The 23,076-nt window shown below is 44.4% G+C and overlaps 1 protein-coding gene across 6 annotated transcripts in view; it reads left to right on the top strand.

Annotated features, from left to right (window-relative positions):
* The window catches only part of WT1 (WT1 transcription factor), a 50,052-nt gene that overhangs the window by 3,566 nt on the left and 23,410 nt on the right, over positions 1-23,076 (top strand). Inside the window, exons 1-5 of one of the 6 annotated variants that reach the window (XM_043580881.1) lie at positions 596-761; positions 2,538-2,660; positions 3,135-3,237; positions 13,644-13,721; positions 14,803-14,853. In XM_043580881.1, coding sequence (XP_043436816.1) covers positions 752-761; positions 2,538-2,660; positions 3,135-3,237; positions 13,644-13,721; positions 14,803-14,853 — 365 coding nt within the window. In that variant the 5' untranslated portion in view covers positions 596-751. Of the gene's footprint in view, positions 1-595; positions 762-2,537; positions 2,661-3,134; positions 3,238-4,146; positions 4,281-13,643; positions 13,722-14,802; positions 14,854-23,076 lie in introns of those variants that run through there. The other 5 variants (XM_043580880.1, XM_043580882.1, XM_043580879.1 and 2 more) reach the window with 5 other exon arrangements.

Raw genomic sequence — 23,076 nt, 5'->3', positions numbered from 1 at the left:
TCAGTGCAGAGACCAGCTCTAGAGAAGGGCCAAGGGCACTTACTTCTCTTGGAGTCACTTGAGTATTTCGTTGGGGGACAGATTTTCCCCTATTCTGCCACAGCTGTGGAGTCATCATTTCCAGCCTTCTGACCCCCTTCCTAACTGAGCCTCCATTCTACCCCTCAGCTCTCAGGAGGCCCCGCGGCCAGGCGGTTCCTGGGTTCCTCCAATGCCTCGAGCGGGGAAAAGACACGCAGAGCGTGTCTCGCCTCTCCTTGCGGTCAAGGTTGCACTCCATTCCCTAGCACGGACTAACCGTGGGAAAAGCGCTACCTTGGCCGATTAGAGCCTCTCCCTCTCGGGCTTGTACAAGGAGCCTTTGAATACGCTGCTCTTTTCGCCAACAACTGTCCCTCCCTAGGTCCCCGCCCCCATGCTCTCAACGCCTAGACCAGCACGAGGCCCCAGGACAGCGCGATCTAATCAGTCCCGCGTCGGATAAGCTTCTAATTAAAAGAGCCCTCCCTCCCCTCCGCTGACGCTTTCGCCTCGGCCCCTGGGGGGGGGGGTATTGAGGGAGGGGGTTGGAGGCTGGCCTTTGTCCCCGGGTCTTCGTGTCCTGTAAGGCGGGGGGCCTTGGGAACCTCGCTGGACGCGGAGCCGACGCGGCGGGTGCGGGAACTGCAGCCTGCAATCCCACAGTTGGCGGAGCCTCCCTTCAAGAACAGCACCGTGCCCTGGGCCACAGCTTCTACTCATCAGTTCAGAAATGGAGAAGGGTTTGTCTAGGGACAATTTCTTTGCGGCTTCTGTTTCTCCTGTTTAAAAAAACTTCTTTCAAAACTCGGCCTTTTTTCTGCAACATGTGGCACTGAGAGCCAAATTTCGTTCGTAAGCTGACAGGCCTCAATCAGGGCTGTGCCTTTGCTCCCAAAAGGAGGCCCAAGGTTCTCACCCAGCCCTGACAGCTAATGGGGCAGGGGGGTTATCTTTGCCTACTTAGCAGGCGATAGATTGAGGACTCTGGGGTCATGCAAATTATAAAAGCTTCTTAAGTTGTCAACTTGTGGCACCAAGCAGTGTGCGAGACTTGGCCTGCCTAGTACAATCCGGTAATTGGGACCTGTACCCACCCTCTTCCCCACTCCACTCCAACACGTAACACTGCCTGGTGTGGGTAGGAGAGGCTGGGTTTTTGTTTTTCTTTGGGGGGTTATGTTTCAAAGATTGGGGTAATGGTCTCCTTCCTCTTTCCATTCTAAGTCTTCACAGACACTTGTCACAGAGCCTCTGTCACGCCTGGGGCAAGAGTAGGGGGTGAGGGGCCTTTTCACCCACCCACTCCCCCGAAATTGAATGGAGTTTGGAGATCCAGTGCAGGGACTGGGTGGGGGTGGGCTGGCACTGTGGCCCTGCATGAAGGCTGTGTGAGCGTCAGGGCAGATCTCATTCACCTCCTGTCCTGGACCCTCAGTCCTGAGACTCTTGGGGACTGCCTATATAGAAGGAGGGAATCCCACTAGTCAGTCTGTTCAGGGTTCCCGGACTGATCTTTATCTTAGCTGGAGGATGCTTTTTCCCCAGAGATGGCAACAGTTTCCCAAAAGCTGGCGAGGAATAGATTTAAAGCAATTTAATAACAATTACAGAAAGAGATTACATTTTTCAATCAAGACACTAATCAAGACTTTTTTTTTTTTTTTTTTAACCCAGCCTTCGGGGAGTTGGGGAAGAACACAGTTGCCCTTAGTTTTTCCGCAGGGAAACTGTAGCCGGGGGCCGGGCACTGCCATGAAGGGAAATGGAGGTACAGTCCGGCACACTCTAAAACAAGCGCCCTTCCCCGCCTGGAGCGCAAGGAACGTGGCCCCCACAGTGCTAGAGTTAGGGACGCACTGGGTGCGAGTTGGGTCCGAGGGGGTAAGGAGGAGGGCATAGGACAGAGGCCGGCGGGGCCATCTGGAAGGGCCTCACCAGCTTTCCTGAGGGCCGTGGGTGTCGTGGTGTAGGGTCGCTCAGCTTCAGATAACATTACTCGGTAATTACTCTTCCCATTTAAAGCCCATGCCGTTTAACTGGCTCCGAGTAATTAATGAAAGTTGGTGCGCGGTCCCCTGATTTACGGCTCCGAGTCAGCTCGGGGTCAGCCGAACAGATTCATTTCGCTCGCCCGCGCTGCCCCGGAGCAAGAGCCGCGGTGTTTGTTTTTGAAGGAGAACTTTCTCTGGCGAGCGGTTGGCGGTTTTCATACTTCACTTGTCCGAGGTTCGGCTCAGAAGCAGAAGGCAAGGTGGAAGAAGACAAGGGCGTAAATGAATTGGAAAAGGCGGGGAGGTCAGAGTTTTTCTTGAGAAAAGGCGGGGAGCCGCTCCGAGGTCACACATTTGGGCTCGGACCAGGCTCCCCGCCGAAAGTTCTGGAGACCGGTGGGGTGGCATCACCCTATGCTGGGGTTTCGAGTACGGGGGCCAGGCGCTTCTCTACCCCGGTTCTGCTTCAGAATCACCGACCCAGTCTCACCCCTGACGCTGTGCTTCTCTCCGCCGCGCTCGCAGGATACAGCACAGTCACCTTCGACGGGACGCCCAGCTACGGTCACACGCCCTCGCACCACGCGGCGCAGTTCCCTAACCACTCTTTCAAGCACGAGGACCCCATGGGCCAGCAGGGCTCTCTGGGTAAGCAGGCGGGAATGAGGTGGGGTCCTTCTCTCTTTCTTCCATGCCACTCCCGTCCCCATAATTTCCAAACCACAGCAAATCGGGAAAGGGAGAAGAGGACATCTAAAGGGATTTTTAGAAATAATCAGCCCAATCTCACTCAGTTTAAAAGAAAAGATTGAGTTTTGTCCCGCCCCCCCCCCCAAGTATGTTAGGGACAGCTCCACTCAAACAAGCCTACGAATATGTCTACGTGTTCTACGAAGTGGCTAATAAAGGACTGTGCAGTGAGAAGCTGATGAGCTCCTTACGATCTGCACGCCCTCTCTCGGCACGCGCCGGCATCCAGACCCCTTGCCCCCAGTTTAGCCGAGGAGACTAGCTGGGGATGCTCTCTGTCCCAGCCCCTGCCCTCGGCCTCGCCCCGCGCGTCCCCACTCCCACCCCGAGCCCTTGGGGCGCGCTCACCCCGCTCTCCTCGGCTCTCCGCAGGCGAGCAGCAGTACTCTGTGCCGCCCCCCGTCTATGGCTGCCACACCCCCACCGACAGCTGCACTGGCAGCCAGGCCCTTCTGCTGAGGACGCCCTACAGCAGGTAGGAAGGCGCTCGCCACGATGTCTGGGGCGCGCGAGCCGGCGGGAGCGGGAACGTCCGACGCGGGCAGCCCCGACCGCGGGCAAGCAGGGTCCTGGAGGCAAAGGACACCTTTAGCTACTTAAAGCAAATTAAAGCAGATCTCCAGGCTCTGATTTGAAAGAAGTAGGTTTCCTCGTCTCCTGGTGTTCTTGTTTTTGTTTTTGTTTTTTTTTTTAAATATAAATGAGGACCATTACTGTTTGAGCTGAAGAAGAGTGGGGCTTCAAGAAGTTATTTTTTAAAGGGCTCCTTATTTTTTTAAAGTCCTTTTTAAAGGACTTGAACTCGCTCGAGACCAAAGATTAAACATGGACTCGACTCGCACTCCGGTCTTCTCCCGTCTCAGCCCCCTCCTCGCCCACTAGCCACGCGGGCCGGCCTTCTCTGGGAGTAATTCGAGGGCGCGTACACTCTGACCGCAGCCTTCTCCCTACCCCTGTGCCCCAGAGTGTCCCGCTGCGGCGGCGCTCGGTGGGCGTGGTTCCCAGCTCCAGGCTCCGTTCAGGGACCGGACCCGGACTGTGTGCCGGGCTGCGGTCGGGTCGCAGCAGCGTCCTCCGGGGACACGGCTCCAGCCCGCGCCCGCCCTCCTTCCTGTTCCTGGGAGGCAGAAGACCAGCTTTTTTTTTCCTTCCAAGCTTTTTTCCCCGTCCCTTGTGCGTTCTCCCGGCTCTCCCTCCACCCTCCACCTTCTCTCCCCCAAATTTATTCTTCAACTTTGGGTGAACTTGGCCGGCATCCCGCTTCTCCGATAGCGTTGCCTAGTAACTGGTGCACACACCGGCGCGCGCGGGGCTGGAAGGTGGAGCGGGGGGAGGGAAGTGGCCGCTCTCGGCCTTCGAGGCGGGGGATTGGGCGCGCATTACCTCATATTCCGCCCCTCCCCCTCCCTCCCACCCCGGTGCTACGGGGATCCTGATACCGACTGCCCCCAAATGCATCTCCATCCTCCCCCTCTGCTCGAGGACCCGGGGCTGACGTCAAGGGAAGGAGGTAGTGAGGTAATGAAGGAAGGAAAAGCGCCTGCCCTGGGAGATTGGGTGGGGGGAATGGCCGCGCCTGGGGGACTTCTTAGTCCCACAGGTGGAGGAGGGGAAGGAATCTTCGCTCCCGAGCGGGCGGCGCATCCCAAAGGCCGGGTGTGCTTATGAACTTGAGCCTGGAACTGGTCTGATTCCCCTATCCGGTGGAAGTACAGGGTCGAGCCCCTTCTATTATGTATGCTTGAGACCCACGGACTTCGGAAACCTTTCCGTTTGATGGGAAAATCCGGCATACCTAATCGGATCTTGGATTCGAGATCACTCTTTTTTTTTTCCTTTCCTTTCCTTTCCTTTCCTTTCCTTTCCTTTCCTTTCCTTTCCTTTCCTTTCCTTTCCTTTCCTTCCCCTTCCCCTTCCCCTTCCCCTTCCCCTTCCCCTTCCCCTTCCCTTCTTTCGTCTTTCTTTCTTTCTTTGAGTGAGAGGAAGCAAAGAAATGCACAAAGGTTGTACAGAGAGAGGTAGAATGACCACACCTTGTCGTCTTCCTTTTCATTCTCACTAGCTAGAATCTAGTTCTATTCTTTGGCACGGCGGGCCCAGTGTTCAGCCCCAAGCTCTCTGTTTCTGTGCTTCCCCTTGGTGGCGTCAGTCACTGGAATGGGTGTAGAACTCACAACCATTCTCTGTTGTGGACACCCCTACTCCCACCCCAGCAAAATTGTGGTGGCAGGGTCATCGTCATCTTTGAGGAGCTGCTCCTGCCGGTTGCCAGGGTGGCATTGCTGTTATTCTGGTAGCCATTGGGGGCGCAGTTGGAATGGTTCCCCGTGGAATGACTTTAGCCCACTCCTCCCTCCGTGGTTCCTGGTTGGTGTCTTATCCCAGGCAGAGAGAAAGACCTTGATGCTGCTGGAGTGAGTGTCGTTTAGCTGCACTGGGATACCTCCGTGGGGCTTGGGGACTGGGAGATGTTGGAAGGGGACCATCAGAGGGGCTGAGCAACCTAGAAAGTGAAGAAGGTGGGGATGAAGTGATCACAGCCACTGGTTTCATAATTCTCTGCCCCTGTGGTGGATTCTGAATTAGTGCTGAAATTGTGGTTGTCTTGGATGTAGGAAAAGTCACTTGGGTTGCATTTTATAGGTGAAACTCTCACATTTTCTAATCCAGCTTTTGATCGGCCACTGTATAAAGCAATTTTGTTAGGTTCATCTTTTGGAAATCTTTGCTTATCCATTGGATCTTTTTCTTTTCTTTTCTTTTCTTTTTTTGCCATTTATCCATTTTTGAGAGACAGAGCACAAGCAGGGTAGGGGCAGAGAGAGAGGGAGACCAGACTGTCATCACAGAGCCCGATGCGGGGCTTGAACTCATGAACCATGACATCATGAACTGAGCCCAAGTCTGACACTCAACAGACTGAGCCACCCAGGCGCCTTGGATCCTTTTTTGGTTTTCATTTTTATATTTATGTCACAAATATACCATTTTCTTCTGTTAGAGAAAATTTCTTTTTTTTTTAATGTTTACTTATTTTTGAGAGAGAGAGAGAGAGAGAGAGCGAGAGAGAGAGAGAGCAGGGGAGGGGTGGAAAGAGAGGGAGACACAAAATCCGAAGCAGGCTCCAGGCTCTGAGCTGTCAGCACAGAGCCCGTCATGGGGCTCAAATTCATGAACCATGAGATCATAACCTGAGCCTAAGTCGGAGGCTTTCCCGACTGAGCCACCCAGGTGCCCCATGTTAGAGAAGATTTCTAAGCAATAAATCTCCTAAAAAAGGATTTGTGACCCCTGTAGGAAAAAAGTCTGCTCCCTTGAATTTTGTACTGTCTTTGAAATTCCATTCACCCTACATTCATAACATTTTCAATCACTTTTCAAAGATCAGATACAGTAATAATGATAGAACAGACAGGTATAGGATATTTTAAAACTGGTCATATGCAATTACTGCAGTTACGTCATTTCCTTTTTTCTTACTCCTAAAAAAAGGTTTGAGAGGGTACCTAAATGCTTTTGTGAATGCAGTGTTTGAAAAAGCATAGGAAACAAGACTAAATTTTAATCACTTAGTGGCTTAACTTTTGGGTTTTAGATATTTAGTGGTGCCTCTATTGGCCCCTGGCTCCATTCCCTTCCATCTAAAATTGGGACCTCCTGGGAAAGGCTTGCTTGTATTTTGTTAGCCTCCTTGCACTTGACCCCTTGGGGAAAGCACTTGCTTTCCAAAGCTTCTGTCTCTCCAGTCTTTAATGTAGTCTCCCTTCCCAGAGTAAAATCAAGGTAATGGTACATACACTAATATTAAATAAGCAGTGCACAATATGTATTTGCTTTGAGGAAATTCTCAAAATTCTCTCCTTGTTATACAAGTCTTTTTCCTCTCTCAGGGAACAGATCTGGGGAGTTATGTGTGAACATTTGTGTGTAGATGTGAACAGTAGTGAATAGAAAATGCTCACAGTTAACTTACGGGAGGTGATAGGAGATGGTTTTTCCCATCCTCTCTGCCCCCATATGAAGGTGGGTAGAGTTCTGTCCAAAGGTTACAGATTTTGGCTTCTCCGTAGGGGCCGTGATCACAGCTGGGTGAACCATGCATGAGTCCTTTTAACATAATGATGAGGATTTATTGCATGCTGACTGTGTGTTGCTGGGCACTGTGCTAAGTGCGTCACTCAGTTTACTCATTTAACTTCTTCTGATGACTTTGTGAGGTAGGTACTCTAATCTTTATCCTACTGAAGAGGAAATAGATTCAGAGACGCAAAGTAACTTGCTTTGGTCACACAGCGAGTCAGAATCAAGACCAGGACTTGATCCTCAGTCTCTCTGACTTCAAAACCCATCTGTGCTCTGAATCACTGAGGGATTCCAGACCACCAGCATCCTCCACCTGGAATACTCCCCTTATGCAATCTGTGCCAACACTGTTGCTGATAAGCGTGAAGAGCAAATGCTTATATAGACTTAACTTCATCCAGACACCATTCTAAACACTGTATCAGGATTGACTTCTTTAATCCAGATGATGACTTTTTGAGCCAGGTAATAGGTTATCGTCCCCATTTTATAGAGGAAGTCCTGGGAGGTGAATTTGCCCAGTATGACACAGTAAGGTCCCTGATTTCAGGTAGTGAGGTTTCAGAATCCATCCTCTTACCCAGTGCACCCTGCTATCTCTCTTGATGAATAAGTGCCATTTTCTTTCCAAAGGTGGCATCTGTCCGGGGCCTCAGTAGAGAAAGGTCTTTATTTTCCAGTAATGAAAGAAATCCCATTATCCATTAGTTCTACCCATAACTTTCAATAGAAAGCCCTTAATGGATTCGGGGCAGTTTTCTCCCTGGTGAGTGTTGTCAGAAACAGACTTTCTCCTGAAGCCCTCATTCAACAAAGTCTGCCTTTCATACTTCAGACACCTCTAGCTTAGCCTTTACTGCTGGGGTGAACTGCTGGGGGTGAAGTTCAGTCAAGGCACCTAAAGACCTTTCTCCCCATCCCTCCAGACCTAGGAGGAATGACCGCTTGTAGGGCCACTGTGATTGTGCTTGCTCACAGGCAATGTTCCAGGAGTGATTGGACTCCATGCTCTCCTGAGGGGAGACAGTAGTAAAATTCACACTCACTAAGCACAAAAACTTTCCCTGATTTCTGCCTAAAACAGGAAGCTAGCTGGGCCTTCTCTGCTCACGTCCTTTGAATCTTCTTCCATAAGGCCTTCTGCCTCCTCTGCTGGCTGACCTCAGTTGAGCCCCCGATCTCTGACTATGCCCAGTTCATGGGTTGATTTTCACAGCTACTTGTGAAAAGGAGTTCTGTGCCCTGTGTTTGAAAAATCCTCCTCTCCACACTATTTTTTAAAAGATATTCTAGTCCTTTCCCTTTCTTCTTGCTCTTTTCTTAGGTTTGCACATCCTTATTTTTTTTCCTGGAAGTTTATTTATTTATTTTGACAGAGACAGAGAGAATGAGTGGGGGAGAGACAGAGAGAGAGAGAGGGACAGAAGATCCAAAGCGAGTTCTTTGCTGACAGCAGAGAGCCCCATGCGGGGCTTGAACACTGAAACTGCAAGATCATGACCTGAGCCGAAGTCCAAGTGGGAAGCTCAACTGACTGAGCCACCCAGGCGCTCCTGCATAGCCTTCTTTAGCAAATCTGCTACCAATTTAAATGAGGATATTTCCTTTTGCCCCTTACTAGGTAAAACTGCTCCCAATTTGGGAAGCAATAATTACTGATTCAGATATTTTTAATTGAATGTTAACAATTCAGGGGCGCCTGGGTGGCTCAGTCAGGTAAAGTGTCTGACTCCAGCTGGGGTCATGACCTCACAGTTCATTGAGCTCGAGCCCCACATGGGGCTCTGTGCTGACACCTGAGAGCCTGGAACCTGCTCTGGATTCTCTCTCTCTCTCTCTCTCTCTCTCTCTCTGCCCCTCCCCCGTTCACACTCTCTCTGTCTTTCAAAACTGATAAACAAAATTTTTAAAAAGTAAAAAAAAATTTAAATGCTTGAATGTTGATTCATGAGCGACGAAGTTGACAGTGGAGGCTTTTACCAGCAGATTGTTTTTCATGTGAGAGAGACTTCCATAGCAGGCATAGAGTTTCTGGGGAAGCCAGGTCTTTGCGAAGTGCACTATATACTAGTTAGGTGGGCTTTCAACATAGACATGCGCCAGAGGACAGCTCATGCCCAAGGAAATAATATTATATTCAATAACACTTCTTTTCACTTGCGAACATATGTACATTTACATGGTGTACAAGTTTCACTTAAGACAATACTGATACTTGTTTCCCACATAGGTAGTCATGAAGACAGAAAGGTGAAATGGTTTCCAGGGGTGGGCAGTATCAAAACCAAAGACTTGAAATGGACTTGTCTCCAGGGAGGGGGAAAAATCTACTTTCAAATATTCCTGCAACTCTTGTGCTGACCAAGTGTTTATTAATAGAAATTGAATCCCCAGTGGGTTTTTCTTTGGTGAACTGGTGAGCTGGAGAGAAATAACAATACCAAGAGATTGACTGTAAAATAATTATTCACCAGGGCCTGCTGGGCAGAAATTTCTCAACAGGCAGCCTCTATGGCGCCTTGGGGGGAAGAACGCAGGAAAAGGGCAGTGTGGAGGTCTGGCTGCAGCCTCTTTTCCTGAGCCGTGGTTATCAGGTAGAGAGGTGAACCCACAGGGGCCTCTCTGTTGGTGCGGGACAGGGCTATTGCAGCAAAAGCTGGACATCATGAATTCTGATCACAGATGGCAGTTATATCTGCATTTTTCTTGGTTGGTGTTTTCTTTTCTCATTCATCCATCCATTCATTCATTTTTTCCGTCAGTCTTCTGGGGGAAACTCTTTACTTCCACCAAGGTGCTACTTTGCCAGCTGGCAACCATCTGGCAGAGGAAACGCTGGTCTTAAGCAGGTTCGTCAGCTCCATTCTACTGGTGACATGAATTTTTCTACCTTGTTCTGCTGAATATATAGTAAACGCTCTTAAAGATGAAAATGTACTTGAATTACACACACATTTGAAGAGCGGAGGAGTCCCAGCCCAGATACTAGCTGAGGGCTTTCTTTCCTCCTTTCTTTTTGTGTGGAGGTCGAGAACTCAGTAATACTGGAGTCCAGGCCAAAACAAACTCTATATGATCTACTACCGATTTCCTTTTAAGTTCCTCTTTTTGCTAGGACTGACTTCCTTTTATTTTACTCCAACTTGCATTAATCCCAGTTACAGAAGGTTTTTTCCTCTCTCCCTTGCTTCCAACTTCAAACATTTCTTACATAGGAAACAAGGGGCTTTAAAAAAAAGTCTACTTAAAAAAATATAAAGGATACCATGACTTTTGGAATATATTTTGGCAGCCTGCAATTGCAGAGTTCACTTCCGAACAGGGTTAGATGGCGAGCTGAAATGCCTACGTGACCACTGTGGTTGCTTTGAGCCAAACCACCTGCTTATCTGATCTCCTCTGGGAATGAGGTGGTCAACACCTACAGTGGTTATTTAATAATTAGATGCTTTATTTGTCAGAGGCCATATATTCCTTGACCAGCGCTGCCTCTTTCTGTGGGTTTTCATGATGAAAGCTGGGTGTTGACCGATTGCCCAAAGAGATCAGAGCTGGAGCATGCTTGGGTCCAGTATTTTTAGCTCGGGTTCACATTCTGTCTCCTCCCCAGCAGAGGAGTTATTGTCATTGCTGTCATTGACTTCCAGTAAAAAGGTGGTGCCAGCCAAAGCTGACGGACGGAACCACTGAGGAACTTCAGCCAGCAGAAGGCAGGATGTGGTTAAAATTGTGCTCTGATCCTATCACTGGACTCAGGAAACCTATTAGTAGGTTGGGGGGTTTCTAAAAGTCCTTCTCCCCTATTGCCCTATCCCATCTTCTCTCCCTTCAAGAGGATTTGCAAGCTGAGCTATCAGGACCACTCAAACAAGAAGTGGGGCTCCTCCTGCAATCTTGGCATAGGATTCTTAGCTGAAAAGGACATGTTGGGCATCTTGCATGTTTTAACTTTTCTGGAGACAGAGAAAGTCACAATGCTTCCTGGAACATGTTCTCTTTCACCTCCAGACTTGTCTGTATTATTATTGTATAATGATTACTATTATTTAAATGGTAGACGATGAGCTTAGAGGCCAAATAATGCCAGGATGCCTTCAAAGGGATGCGGCAGGTGAGGTGGGAGCATCAGGCAGGCCAGCATCAGGCATGTCTCTGAGCCTCACTCTTTCTCTGATAAATGGGGATCATCACTGTACCTGCCTCACAAAGTTGTGGGGCATATTGGGGAATGTGTGAAAAGTACTGTGAAAAATTTGATAGATTAGGAAAAATTAAAATTTATGATCTGTATAGTCTTCAAAGAGCCATTTTTAGGGCTTTACAACATCCCTGTAAAGTTAGAATGATTGAGATTAATATTTCCATTTGGCAGATGCAGAAACTGAGGTGCAGTGAGCTGAACTGATTGGCTCAAGGTCTTAAAACTTACAGAGCAACACTGTCCAATAAAACCAATGCAAACCATATTTATAATTTGGAATTTTTTAGTAGCTGCATTACAAAAATAAAACAGTGAAATTAATTTTTAATACATTGTATTTAACTCAAAATAGTCAAAATCTTATTTCAATGTGTAGCACTAGCCACATTTCAAGTGCTCAATATAGCCTTGTCTGACTAGTAACTATCTTATTAGGGCAGTATGGAATATTTATTAAGCACACACTAGGACAATACATACATGGAAGACATAGACCGAATATTTGAGAAAATTTGCTTTCTGGGGGCTGAGAAAATGGCCTTAAAAATATTTTCTCTTTGGGGTACTTGCTGATAGAGACCCTTAGGAATCTACTGGACTACTCTTTAAGTCTGTGAGAAAATTCCTAAATCATAAAGTTAGATATTTGGGACTCATTAACCCGTGTGCATAAACTTCTGTCCCTTGTCTTGCTTCCCAGCTCTCTTGAAAATTATGGTCTTAGTCTTATGCAAGGATGAAATAATTTCAGAAAGACCCCACATCCCAATAGGGCCTAGGAAAATTGTCAACCGGAGCTGAGTGATTTTAGTTGGTGAACAATTTTTTAAAAATCAGTGACAAAAATACAGAGCTGCCTGGGGAATACAATGCCTGTTGGCTGAGATTAATGGCGAGATTAATAAATGGATTGCTTGATGAAAAGGCGCAAGAGAACAAAAACCAGTAGAGATTGTGGAGGAGGCTGCTTATTAATGAGCTGTCAGCCCAAAGAAAGTTCACGAAACTCTTCTGTGTTAAATGCAGCAGGGCTGGCACTTCTAATAAAAATTGGGGTCCTTCAGGAATTAATTACACCAGCCTTACAGCAAGAATTTGTGGAATTGCGAAACGGTAGTGGCACAGACCAGCACGGGCCGCTACTGCAAATGGAGAAGCTGCAGGAGAAACTAATCATGTTTTTTCATTGATATGTAGGATATTGTAGTAGCATAATAGCCAGTCAGACACGAGGATGAATGATGGGGTCCAGATAGACACTGACTAATGAAAGGACACATAGTTCGAGTTTGAAGTCACTTCACGTTTCATATGTAAAATTCCCTCCTGGAATCTGATTTTCCCCTTATCCTGTGTGCCCGCCACGAAGGAGTTCCAAATCATTTTCAGAGTGATTATGTGAACGGCAGAGGGACTGGGCCATGATTTATCAAGCTATGCCTAGAGGGAGCACGGTGTCCATTTATTCCAAGTTGCTGCAATCTCCCTTACCCCCTCCACAAGTTCCCAGTTTGGCTAGCCTGACAATACCTTCTCTTAATTAAAATTTGGTGTTGCCCCTGCCCAATGAAGCAACCCAAAGGCATGCCATGACAAGACAGAGATTGTCTAGGTTTGGGGTCTGATACCGCAGAGTAGATATTGAAAGCTTCTCTCTCTTTGCCGTGAAGGTAGAATGAAGGTATTCCTCTGTAATGTGTTTAGACCAAGCGTTCGCAGACAACCCATTCATCTCTAGGTCTCAAATTTCGTAATTGACCATGTCGGTTCAGGACTAAATGTATTCCTATCACAGGTAATTAAGGAGATTTCTGCTCATTGATTTATGTGCCGGTTTTCTAGGAGTGAGATAACTATAAGAGGAGAGGAGAGAACAATTTTTGGTTGGTTTACATGAGAGTGTACTTTCTCCTGTGGAGTCTTAATGTAAACGATCAGAGATTGTTTTCCTTCTTAGAACTTTCTAGAACAAGGGCTGGGGCCTTTTTTTTTTTTTTTAACTCCATTCAACTTGTACTAGGGTGATAAAATTTCTAGAGAGTGATTCCTTCAGTTGTGCATAGACTTTATCATCCTCTTCCTTTTGCTTGTCACATCCTTGAGTATTAGACCATCCACCACACATCACTCTTTGACTTTTTAGACCCTCATAATCCACATGATACTTATCCTTTTGATTAAAACAACTTAATGGCCTTTTCACGAATAATTAATCTGCCATCTTTTTACTTTCAGCTCCAGGCTTTTAACTTTAATGTTGAGTTATCCAGCCTGTGTTGCCTTTCAAGAGTTCTACTCCCTTTAGCCTCTTCCCCTGAAAGGTTTAATACCTCTTTAGAAACTTGTGTTTGCTGTACTCAGGTTTTTAAAAGGCTTCCAGATTACTCTCACATCCTTTCTGCTGTGTGTGAAGTGAATAACTGTGCAGGAATCAGTGGGGTGAGGTGAAAATCGTTTCAGACTCCCATATTCTGTCATTTTGGAAAACGTGAAGGCTTTTGTTGCAAAATAAAGGTAAACCTCCATTGATTTTTGAAGAAATAGCTGTATATCTTTTTGTAATTATGTGTTTTTAACTCTGGATGTTTTTCTAACAGTGACAATTTATACCAAATGACCTCCCAGCTTGAATGCATGACCTGGAATCAGATGAACTTAGGAGCCACCTTAAAGGGGTAAGGTTTTCTCTGTTCCGTGGCCCTTAAAAAGTACACCTGCTTGAACCATTTTAAAGGCACTTATAACTCATGAAGAAAGTGCAGCTTTAGAATAGTCATGGCTCTCTGTAGGATTAAAATACTTTCCTCCCTCCCCCGGTTGGTGGCTTGTGGACAGTATTAAATTTTCAGGAACATAAAGAGGGGATTTTTGTATGTGTCTAGAACAAGGGATTGAGAATATTGAGAAAAACGCAATGTGTCCTTTACTTATTGAATGTTTTAGAATTCTTCACAATTGTGTCAATTCAACCTCATTTAATGTTTGTTTTGTTAATGATATCACAGATGTTAACTATTACGTTATCTTATTGAGACATCCTTTCAGTTTATAATGCCCAGGATCCAAATTCGTATTTGAGCGATGAAGATTTGGACACTATAGAGTAAGATGTGCTCACACCTGGTTGTACCAAAAGGGTTTCTTCCTGTTTGATATACAGTCACAATAGGGAGAACACAGCATAGGCATGGGAAATGCTTTGCACCTGAATATTTAAAAAGGCAAACAGGTGGGACTTGCTTCCAACAGCACAAGGATTCACTTTTCATTTTCTAACAAGTCTAAGTTGACGGCATTAGGATAGGACTCTAGTGAAGATATGATATGACATTAGGATATGACACTAGTGACTCTAGTGACATCCCTGTGATGCAGTAGGTGCTCTTCTAGGTCACCTCACTTAATCTTCCTGACAACATTGTAGGGCTTAGGTATTGTCGCCCTGTTTTCCAAATAAGTGAATCAAGCTCAGAGATGTACATCATTTCCCATGTTCACATCATGTTAAGTCGTACAGCTGGGATTCCAAGTCTGGATCTAATTCCAAAGCAGAGGCTCTTTCCAGCCTCAATGTGCTGCCTTCCACCCCACCAGCAACCCAAGTGGCACTGGGGATTAAGCTCAACACTCTGGACTAGACAACTAGTTTCACATCTCTGTGTATTAGTGACTTTTCATTGGATTCTGGGATCTGGGGGGGCTTGCTAGAGCCATGCATGCTCCATTCCCCATTCCCCACCTCTTCTTCTCTTCTAGAGTTGCTGCTGGGAGCTCCAGCTCAGTGAAATGGACAGAAGGGCAGAGCAAGTGAGTGGATGATGCGATGATGGCAAAGCCAATGATGTAGGCCTTGTTGACTGGCGCCTGGGGTGATGCAGGAGTTAGGATTGACAGTGGGTAATCAGGGTAGCGTTGGTGTAATGGGATGGGAAGAATCTCTCTCCCTCTCTCTCTCTCTCTTTCCCTCCCTCCCTCTCTTCCTCCCTTTCTCCCTCTTATTTATCATTGACATATTGAGGGCAAAAATGGAGGTGGTGACAATTCTCATCAACATACTCCTAGAAAGCAATTTTTACAATGATGCAGCAGGAACCCTGTTCATTTCCTCTGGAATGTTTTACTAAATACTAAATTTGGGGTATTATACATATTCCTGTTAGATCAGTCAGATCTTTCAGGCATACATAACTTTCTTTTTCTTTATTTGCTTTTAAATCTCTCAGGGAGAACTTAATTTTTACCCCAAGTCTGCCAGAATTCTTGCAAAAACTTTTTTCATTCTCAACATCTGTGACTTCCCAGCGCTATAACCTGCACCCTGGGACATTCCCGTAGCTCTTTCTTTTGATTTTATTTTCTGGAACCCTGGCACCGGTCTCCCTCTTCTTAATCCTTCTTTCTTTTGTTTACTCAGTCCTGGCTTTTGAGTCACCCTTCAATGATCAGCAGAGTTGTTTTTGAGTCTTCCAGGAGTTACTGTTAGATCCTTCTCCCCACGCCCCCCCCCAATTTTTCTATTTTATCCAAATCTCACCTTTCTCTGTCTAGACCCAAAAGTAAAAAAGCCCATTGACTTGAAACTTTCATCTCCACACTTCCATCCAAGGGGCTGCTGACAATTTCAGCATTTTGTCCTTTAGCTTGTCTGATGTCCCTTGGCTTCTTGCTCTCCCCCTTTCTTTCTGGACCCTTTCCTTTTTTTCTCTCTCCCATTCTCAGAATTCAGAAACTGTCCCCGAATTAAATGCCAAGAATAGTCAGAACATGATTGTGAAGTGAGCAGTATGTTTCAGTTTTTAAAATTCTTTGTGCTGGAGTACAGGGTTTGTTTGTTTGCTTGTTTGTTGATTACAAAAATGACAGATAAGGAATCTTGGCATGTGTTTAACTCTGGGTCTTTCCATAGTAGAGATAATTTTGATACCTTTTAAGGTCTTTAAACACATGATATTAGTCACTTGCTGGGGAATCAGAAGCTATATGGTAAGGATGAAGCACAAAGTGAAGTTTGTTTTGTTCAACCCCATTTAAGAAAAAAAAAAAACTAGAAGAGTTTTTGTTTGTCTGGTGCTTGCATTTTGGAAAAGGAGTTCTGAAACCAAAATATATTTCTTGAATACTATTTTTATTCAGAAAGCTGAATGAAAAGGATAAGATATCTCCTATAGGTAGTCAGTCCTACAGAGGAGCAACTCTTTGAAGAGCAAAAAAAGTTTCAATTGTCTAACTTACTAACATCTTCTTTCACACTGGATTTATCCCTTTAGAACATATTGTAAGTCAACCAATGCCTGTTTCCATTTGTGATTTGTGCCTTATGTGGATGTTAACATTATTGGGCCCTGTGTAAAGGTCTTTTGATCTCATGACAATCCTAATATTCTATGGTATGTCCATCTTTCAGATGAGGCGGGTGGAGAGACTAAGCCAGGTAATCCAAGTTCACACAGCAAGTAAGTGGCAGAGCCATGTTGGAATCCACTTCTCTCTGAGTCCAGGGTCTGAGTCCTTGATCAGAGTGTCTTAAACTTTTTAGATAGTGACACTTAAAAAACCTTTTACACCAAGATCCAGTATACACACATGCACACACACATACACATACATTTTCATAAAACAGTGCTTACCCTTACTCCAAGCTGTGCATGCTGATGTTCTCTACTGTATTCAATTTCATTTTTAAAAATGCTTCTTGTGATGTGTAGATTGATTTTACAACCCACTGATGTGTCATGACCCACAGTTTGCCTCTCTTATGGCTCTTAAAAATGGCTACTCCTTAGTTCTACCCTCCAAGCCCATGAATTGCCAAGAACTGAATTCAGTTGAATCTGTTATTCCAGTAGAAAATTGGGCTTTTGTCCGGGGGAGACACAATCTGGGTTGGTGTCATTCTTCTTTCTGATGCCATATTCACTTACTTTTGTCACGGTACGAAACCACTGTTAATATGGAAAACACATTTGAATAAAGATATTCCATGAAGAAAGATAAATAACTATTTTTTATTTAAACTCACAGCTAGTGTCTTGCCGCTGTTTGAAATCAATGGTAAGAAGAATCATGGTGACACAATAGATATATAACAGAAAAAACTGGAGGTTTGACTCCTGTTTTGGAGAAAAAAAGATAATTTCCATATCACTCATAAAAATGAAGTGTTATCAAATTTTTTATTAAAAAGATGTGGACTTCAGAATAACCCCCATTAAATATTTGTTCATGTCTTTTTTTCCTTGAAAATTTTACTTAAAAAAAAAAAAAAAAGAACAGGGCTTTTCCCTGTGTCCTAACCAGTTCCTTGGAGACATCTTTCATTAGATGTCAGGGAGCCGTGTTATTACAATGGTTGGGGATGGGATTTTAGGGAGAGTATGGGCAAGATGAGATGAAAAGATGATATAATGGGGAGGAAGGGATACTCCTGACCCTGATTTACTCCTCTCTCTTCCTCTCTCTATTCATTTTCTTATATCTGTGTGCCCATTGAGATCAGAACTACTTTTATGACTTCAAATGGGAGAGTATTGTATTTCAATTTAAGTCAGAGAAGGTACTTTATGAACCCACTTTCTTAACTCTGACCCTTTTCGTCACTCACAAATGAAATTAGACTTTTTTTAAAGCGGGTCACTGGGAGAGAAAATTGCCAGGAAAAGCATTAGTCTACCTTTATGAATAATTCTGTTTATGAGGCCTTTGTGTTGCCTACTTTTTATTTCTTTAAAAACCTTTCCTGTGTGTTCCTAATGGACGCTGAATTCCTAAAGCTGCTCACAAGCCCCAGCTACTCCGTTAGTCTGTTTTGTCTCTTCTGAAGAAAATATCCTACAAAATGGAGTAACACATCAACCTTGACTGTGGTCCAAGTTATTAAAACAAGGAAGAAGTCACTCTCCAGGGAGCTGAGCAGGGGGAGTGGGAAATCGAATACAATAGAAATGTTGAAGGAGTGCTGAGAAAAATGAATGTCCCTTTGCTGGTCCAAGAAGTTCACAGACTGTTGGGAACACACAGTATCTGACCTGTGGATGGTTGAAAGGAAAAATGAAAGACTCACGATGAGTGATGGATGTATGGTGAAAACAAAGCTGTGCATTTTGGTAGGGCCAAGGCTGTCGAATCTGGAGAAAATCCCCGCTAGACATGGTCTCATCCCTGAGAACCTGTGCCAAGAGAGATAACTGTCTTCTCTGGCTGGGAGTTCCAATACACAGCCCAGCACCTTCCCATTCCAGCTCATAAACATAAGGTACTCGTCCAAGAGATTTACTTCTTGAAAGTAGATAGCCTGCTTTTAAGTGGCTCCTGGAGCTTAGGATGTAGAGGGAAGGTAGAGAGAAGCAGTTCTGTGAATATCAGCATCCTTGAGTGAAATTCTCCAGCTACACCCCCAGCAAAACTTTGTTAATTTCTTCTTTTAAATGGTTACCTTTACGCCAGGGAAAGTGGTTCTTTGCTTTGATTTGGACTCCACTAGGATCTCCTAGTGGTACTGCCGGCACAAACATGGGACTCCTGGGTCAGCAGGATGGGGATGGAGACTGATTTTGAGTTGTGTCTTTGTTCCTTGCATCTGGAGTGGACTTGCTTCTTTGCCCTCACTTCTCACTTCCGTGCTACTTCTTTCTTCCCCATCGCCTCCTTTGTTATTCGCCTTTCCCACCCTTTTCTCTTTGGCCATATATTCAAATAATGTATTAATTTTTTAAATTATTGAAGTAATGTTACAAATTATGGAACACTTAGAAAATACAACCATACAGGGAAGGAAATTAACCCCACCCCCAATATTTCAGATGAAACTACTGTTAATGTTATGTTGCATACACTTTTAGACCTTTTTCTATGCAGACATATACATTTGTATCCTTTTCTTTTTTTATAACAAATGATTGGGCTTCAGCTTCTGTAGGCCATTGCAAAGTTCTGTGTTTCAATCATCAAGAGAGCGTTTTTGAAAATATTCTCAACTTGTTAAAAACAATACTTCGTTTAAAAAACTATTTGGGGCTGGGGAGCCTGGGTGGTTCAGTTAGTTAAGCATCTGACTTTGGCTCAGGTAGTGATCTCACCGTTCATGAGTTCAAGCCCCACATTGGGCTCTCTGCTGTCAGCACAGAACCGGCTTCAGATCCTCTGGCCCCCTCTCTCTCTGCCCCTCTCCCACTGGCACTGTATCTCTCAAAAATAAAATAAACATAAAAAAAAATATTTTGAGCTTTATAGGCATCCTCTCCACACTATGTTTCTAACTATTTTATTTCTAAGCAAGGAGTTATTTTCATCTTGTAAAGGTGAGAGAGAATGACAGTTTTGTTTAGCTCAGGAGAAGAAAGAGGTCAAGCAGGAATGATAGAAAAGGAAAGTGGTGGTGAAGGGGTCCGAGATGGATATGAAGAGTATGATAGACAGCACAAGAAGATGAAGTCGGATTTCAGCCTGTTGATAAGGGTGTGTGTGTGTGTGTGTGTGAGCGTGTGCGTGCATGCAAGCACACATGAGCACATGCATGTGTGTGGGGCGGTGGGTGTTGGAGGGGGAGAAGTATACTATCATTTACCCAAGAAAAAAATCATAACCTCCAACTAGGAAAACATCGACATAGAAGCTACGCTAGTAAAAGGCCATCCGTATAAATGCTTCTGTGAAGCGAGGGGCTGTTGAATGTATCAGTAGGGTTTTTTTTTCTTATTAAAAGTGAAAATTTTCATTTATCCTAGCTTTATTTCTTCTTAAAAAATTTTAAATGTTTATTGAAAATTTTTTTAATGTTTATTTACTTTTGAAAGCGAGACAGCACAAGCAGGGAGGGGCAGAGCGAGAGGGAGATACAGAATCCGAAGCAGGCCTTTGCCTCAGAGTTGTCAGTACAGATCCCGACGCGGGGCCCAAACTCACAAACCCAACCCCAAGATCATGATCTGAGCCAAAGTTGGGTGCTTAACTGGCTGCGCCACCCAAGCGCCCCAATGTTTATTTATTTTTGAGAGAGACAGACAGACAGACAGCACAAGCAGAGAAGGGGCAGAGAAAGACAGAGACACAGAATTCAAACCAGGCTCCAGGCTCTGAGCTGTCAGCACAGAGCCCAACACAGGACTCAAATTCACAAGCCATGAGATTATGACCTGAGCTGAAGTCGGATGCTTAACCGACTGAGCCACCCAGGCATCCCATTCTAGCTTTATTTCTAACTCTTCATTTTAAAAGCAAAGCCACAGATACAATGTTCTTAAGGCTAAGATGGTACTTTATCAAAATGAAAACAACTTTTCCCCCCTTGATTGTAAAAGTAACACAGGCTTACTTATGTATTTAAAAATTCAGGCCAGTACCAAAACATTATAGAGGAGAAAAGATATCTCTTCTCTCACCACCCAATGATAACTAACTTTTCAACATATTAGGGTGTGTTTGTATCTGCAAAGAGAAACTCCTGGAAACATTTACTGAACTAGTAACTGTAGTTGTATCTGGAAAGATTAGAGGGAGAGAGAGAAAGCCTGATACAGATGTGTGTAGGAGATTCTAGGAGGAGATAAACTGGAGGCATTTGTACAAAGACACTTCGTGGAGTTTTGCTGCAAAAAGGAGCAAAGAAATGATGTTATATATAGCTCAATGAGGATAGAATGTCAGGACAAAGTGGTTTCTTATTGTTTTGCTTTATTTCACTTATTTATATTTAGAGAGAAGTACCTGCATGCTTGTTTACCAATGAGAATGATCAAGAAGAGGGAAAAAGTTATTGGTGGGAGAGCATAGAATTGCTGGAACAGTGTCCTTGAGGGAGAAGAAGCTCCATGGGAAAGTGGTGACTGGTTAGCTAAAAGCTGGGATAGTTCATCTAGTAACCTTGATTTGCAAGGGTTCTTTGTTGATAAGAATATTAACCTTTTATATGTCATATGCACTGCAGGTATTTCCTCTGGTTTGTATTTTAATTCTTTTAATGGTTTTATCTTTTCCTTGCAGATTTTTTTTGTTTAATGGTAAACATTATCAGTTTTACTGCTTTAGGTTTTTGGCTTTTACATGCCTAAAAAGATTTTTCCCATCAGGGCGCCTGGGTGGCTCAGTCTGTTAAGTGTCTGACTCTTGATTTCAGCTCAGATCTTGATCTCATGGTTCATGGGATCAAGCCCAGCATTGGGCTCTGTGCTGACAGCATGGAGCTTGCTTGGGTTTCTCTCTCTCTCTGCCCCGCCCAACTCACATGCCTGTGCGCTCTCTCTCTTTCTCTCAAAATAAATAAACTTAAAAAAATTCTTTAAAAGATTTTTCCCATCTCAAGATTTTAAAAATTTAATTATTTATTAGTATCTTTTTGGTTTATTTTTTAATTTACCTTTTTACATTTACATTTTGTTAATGTTTGTTTATTTTTGAGAGAGACAGATTGCGAGCAGGGGAGGGGCAGAGAGAGGGAGAGACATAGAATCTGAAGCAGGCTCCAGGCTCTGAGCTGTCATCACAGAGCCCGACGCGGGGCTTGACCTCAAGAACTGCGAGATCATGACCTGAGCCGAAGTCGAATGCTCAACCGACCAAGCCACCCAGGTGCTCCTTACCTTTCTACATTTAAACATTTAGTTCATCTTACATTTATTTGGCAACTTGATTCCACCTTGATTTGTTTCTAGAAGACTAGCCAGTATTCCCAAACTATTTTGAATAATACAGTCTTTCCTCATTAACTTCAAATATTACTTTTATCAATCCTTGGATCCTATCAAATTCCTTGGGTCCATTTCTAGACTCTACTCTCTTCTTTTGATCATTCTGGTTCTTTTTGTCAAGCTATCATACTGTTATAGTCTACTTAAATATCTGATAGAAAAGTTTACTAGCATTGTAGATCTTTTTTCAAACTAATTCTGGCTATTATTTCTTGTTTATTCTTCAAGATGAATTTTAGATTTACCTTGTTAATTTCAAAGTCTTTGTCAATATTGGTTCATTAATAGTGACAAATGCACTTATATTAATGTGAGATGTGAATCAGAGAGGAACCTGGGTATGAGATATATGGCAACTATCTGTATTATCTTAGAAAATTTTTTGTAAATATAAAATTCTAAAATAACAAGTTTATTTTTAAGTCTTAATTAGAATTTTGAATGGATAGTTTAAAAATTAACTTTGGGGGCACCCAAATTTTGGTGACTCAATCAGTTGATCATCTGACTCTTGATCTCAGCTTGGGTCTTGATCTCAGGGTCATGAGTTCAAGCCCTGTGTTGGGCTTTGTGCTGGGCGTGGAGCCTACTTAACAAAAGTAATTTTGGAGATGATTGACTTTTGAAAAAGATCTAACCCTTTCTGCAAGAGCGTGGATGGTATTCCTCAACATTTTTTCAAGTCTTGTTCTGTGTCAGATGTCTCTATTTTGAATGTCTTCCTTTTCTTTTTTTTTAAAAATTTTTTTTTTTTTTTTTTTTTTTTCAACGTTTATTTATTTTTGGGACAGAGAGAGACAGAGCATGAACGGGGGAGGGGCAGAGAGAGAGAGGGAGACACAGAATCGGAAACAGGCTCCAGGCTCTGAGCCATCAGCTCAGAGCCCGACGCGGGGCTCGAACTCACGGACCGCGAGATCGTGACCTGGCTGAAATCGGACGCTTAACCGACTGCGCCACCCAGGCGCCCCGAATGTCTTCCTTTTCAAGACTTTTAGCAGTAATGCCTTTGGCTCCGAAATCTCTTTGAGAATGAATGTGATTACACTCATGAATATAGTACAAGGATTTTCTTTTGTTTCTTCACCTTGAAATCCTTTGTTGTGTTACTAACGTTTGTTTGGAGAGTGGGGCCTGTGAAAAAGATGATTATTCACACAGCCTTCACACCTACAAGCCTCCATTTCAACTGGAGAAGCAGAGGACATCTAATCCTTAAAAAAAATTTTTTTTTAGCGTTTTACTTATTTTTGAGAGACAGAGAGAGAGAGACAAAACACAAGCGGGGGAGGGGAAGAGAGAGAGGGAAACAGAGAGAATCTGAAGCAGGCTTCAGACTCTGAGCTGT

Source organism: Prionailurus bengalensis, chromosome D1 (assembly GCF_016509475.1).
Source record: "Prionailurus bengalensis isolate Pbe53 chromosome D1, Fcat_Pben_1.1_paternal_pri, whole genome shotgun sequence".
NCBI classification, from domain to species: domain Eukaryota; kingdom Metazoa; phylum Chordata; class Mammalia; order Carnivora; family Felidae; genus Prionailurus; species Prionailurus bengalensis.
Note: the sequence above shows the minus strand (reverse complement) of the source record. Positions and strands in the feature narration are given on the sequence as shown.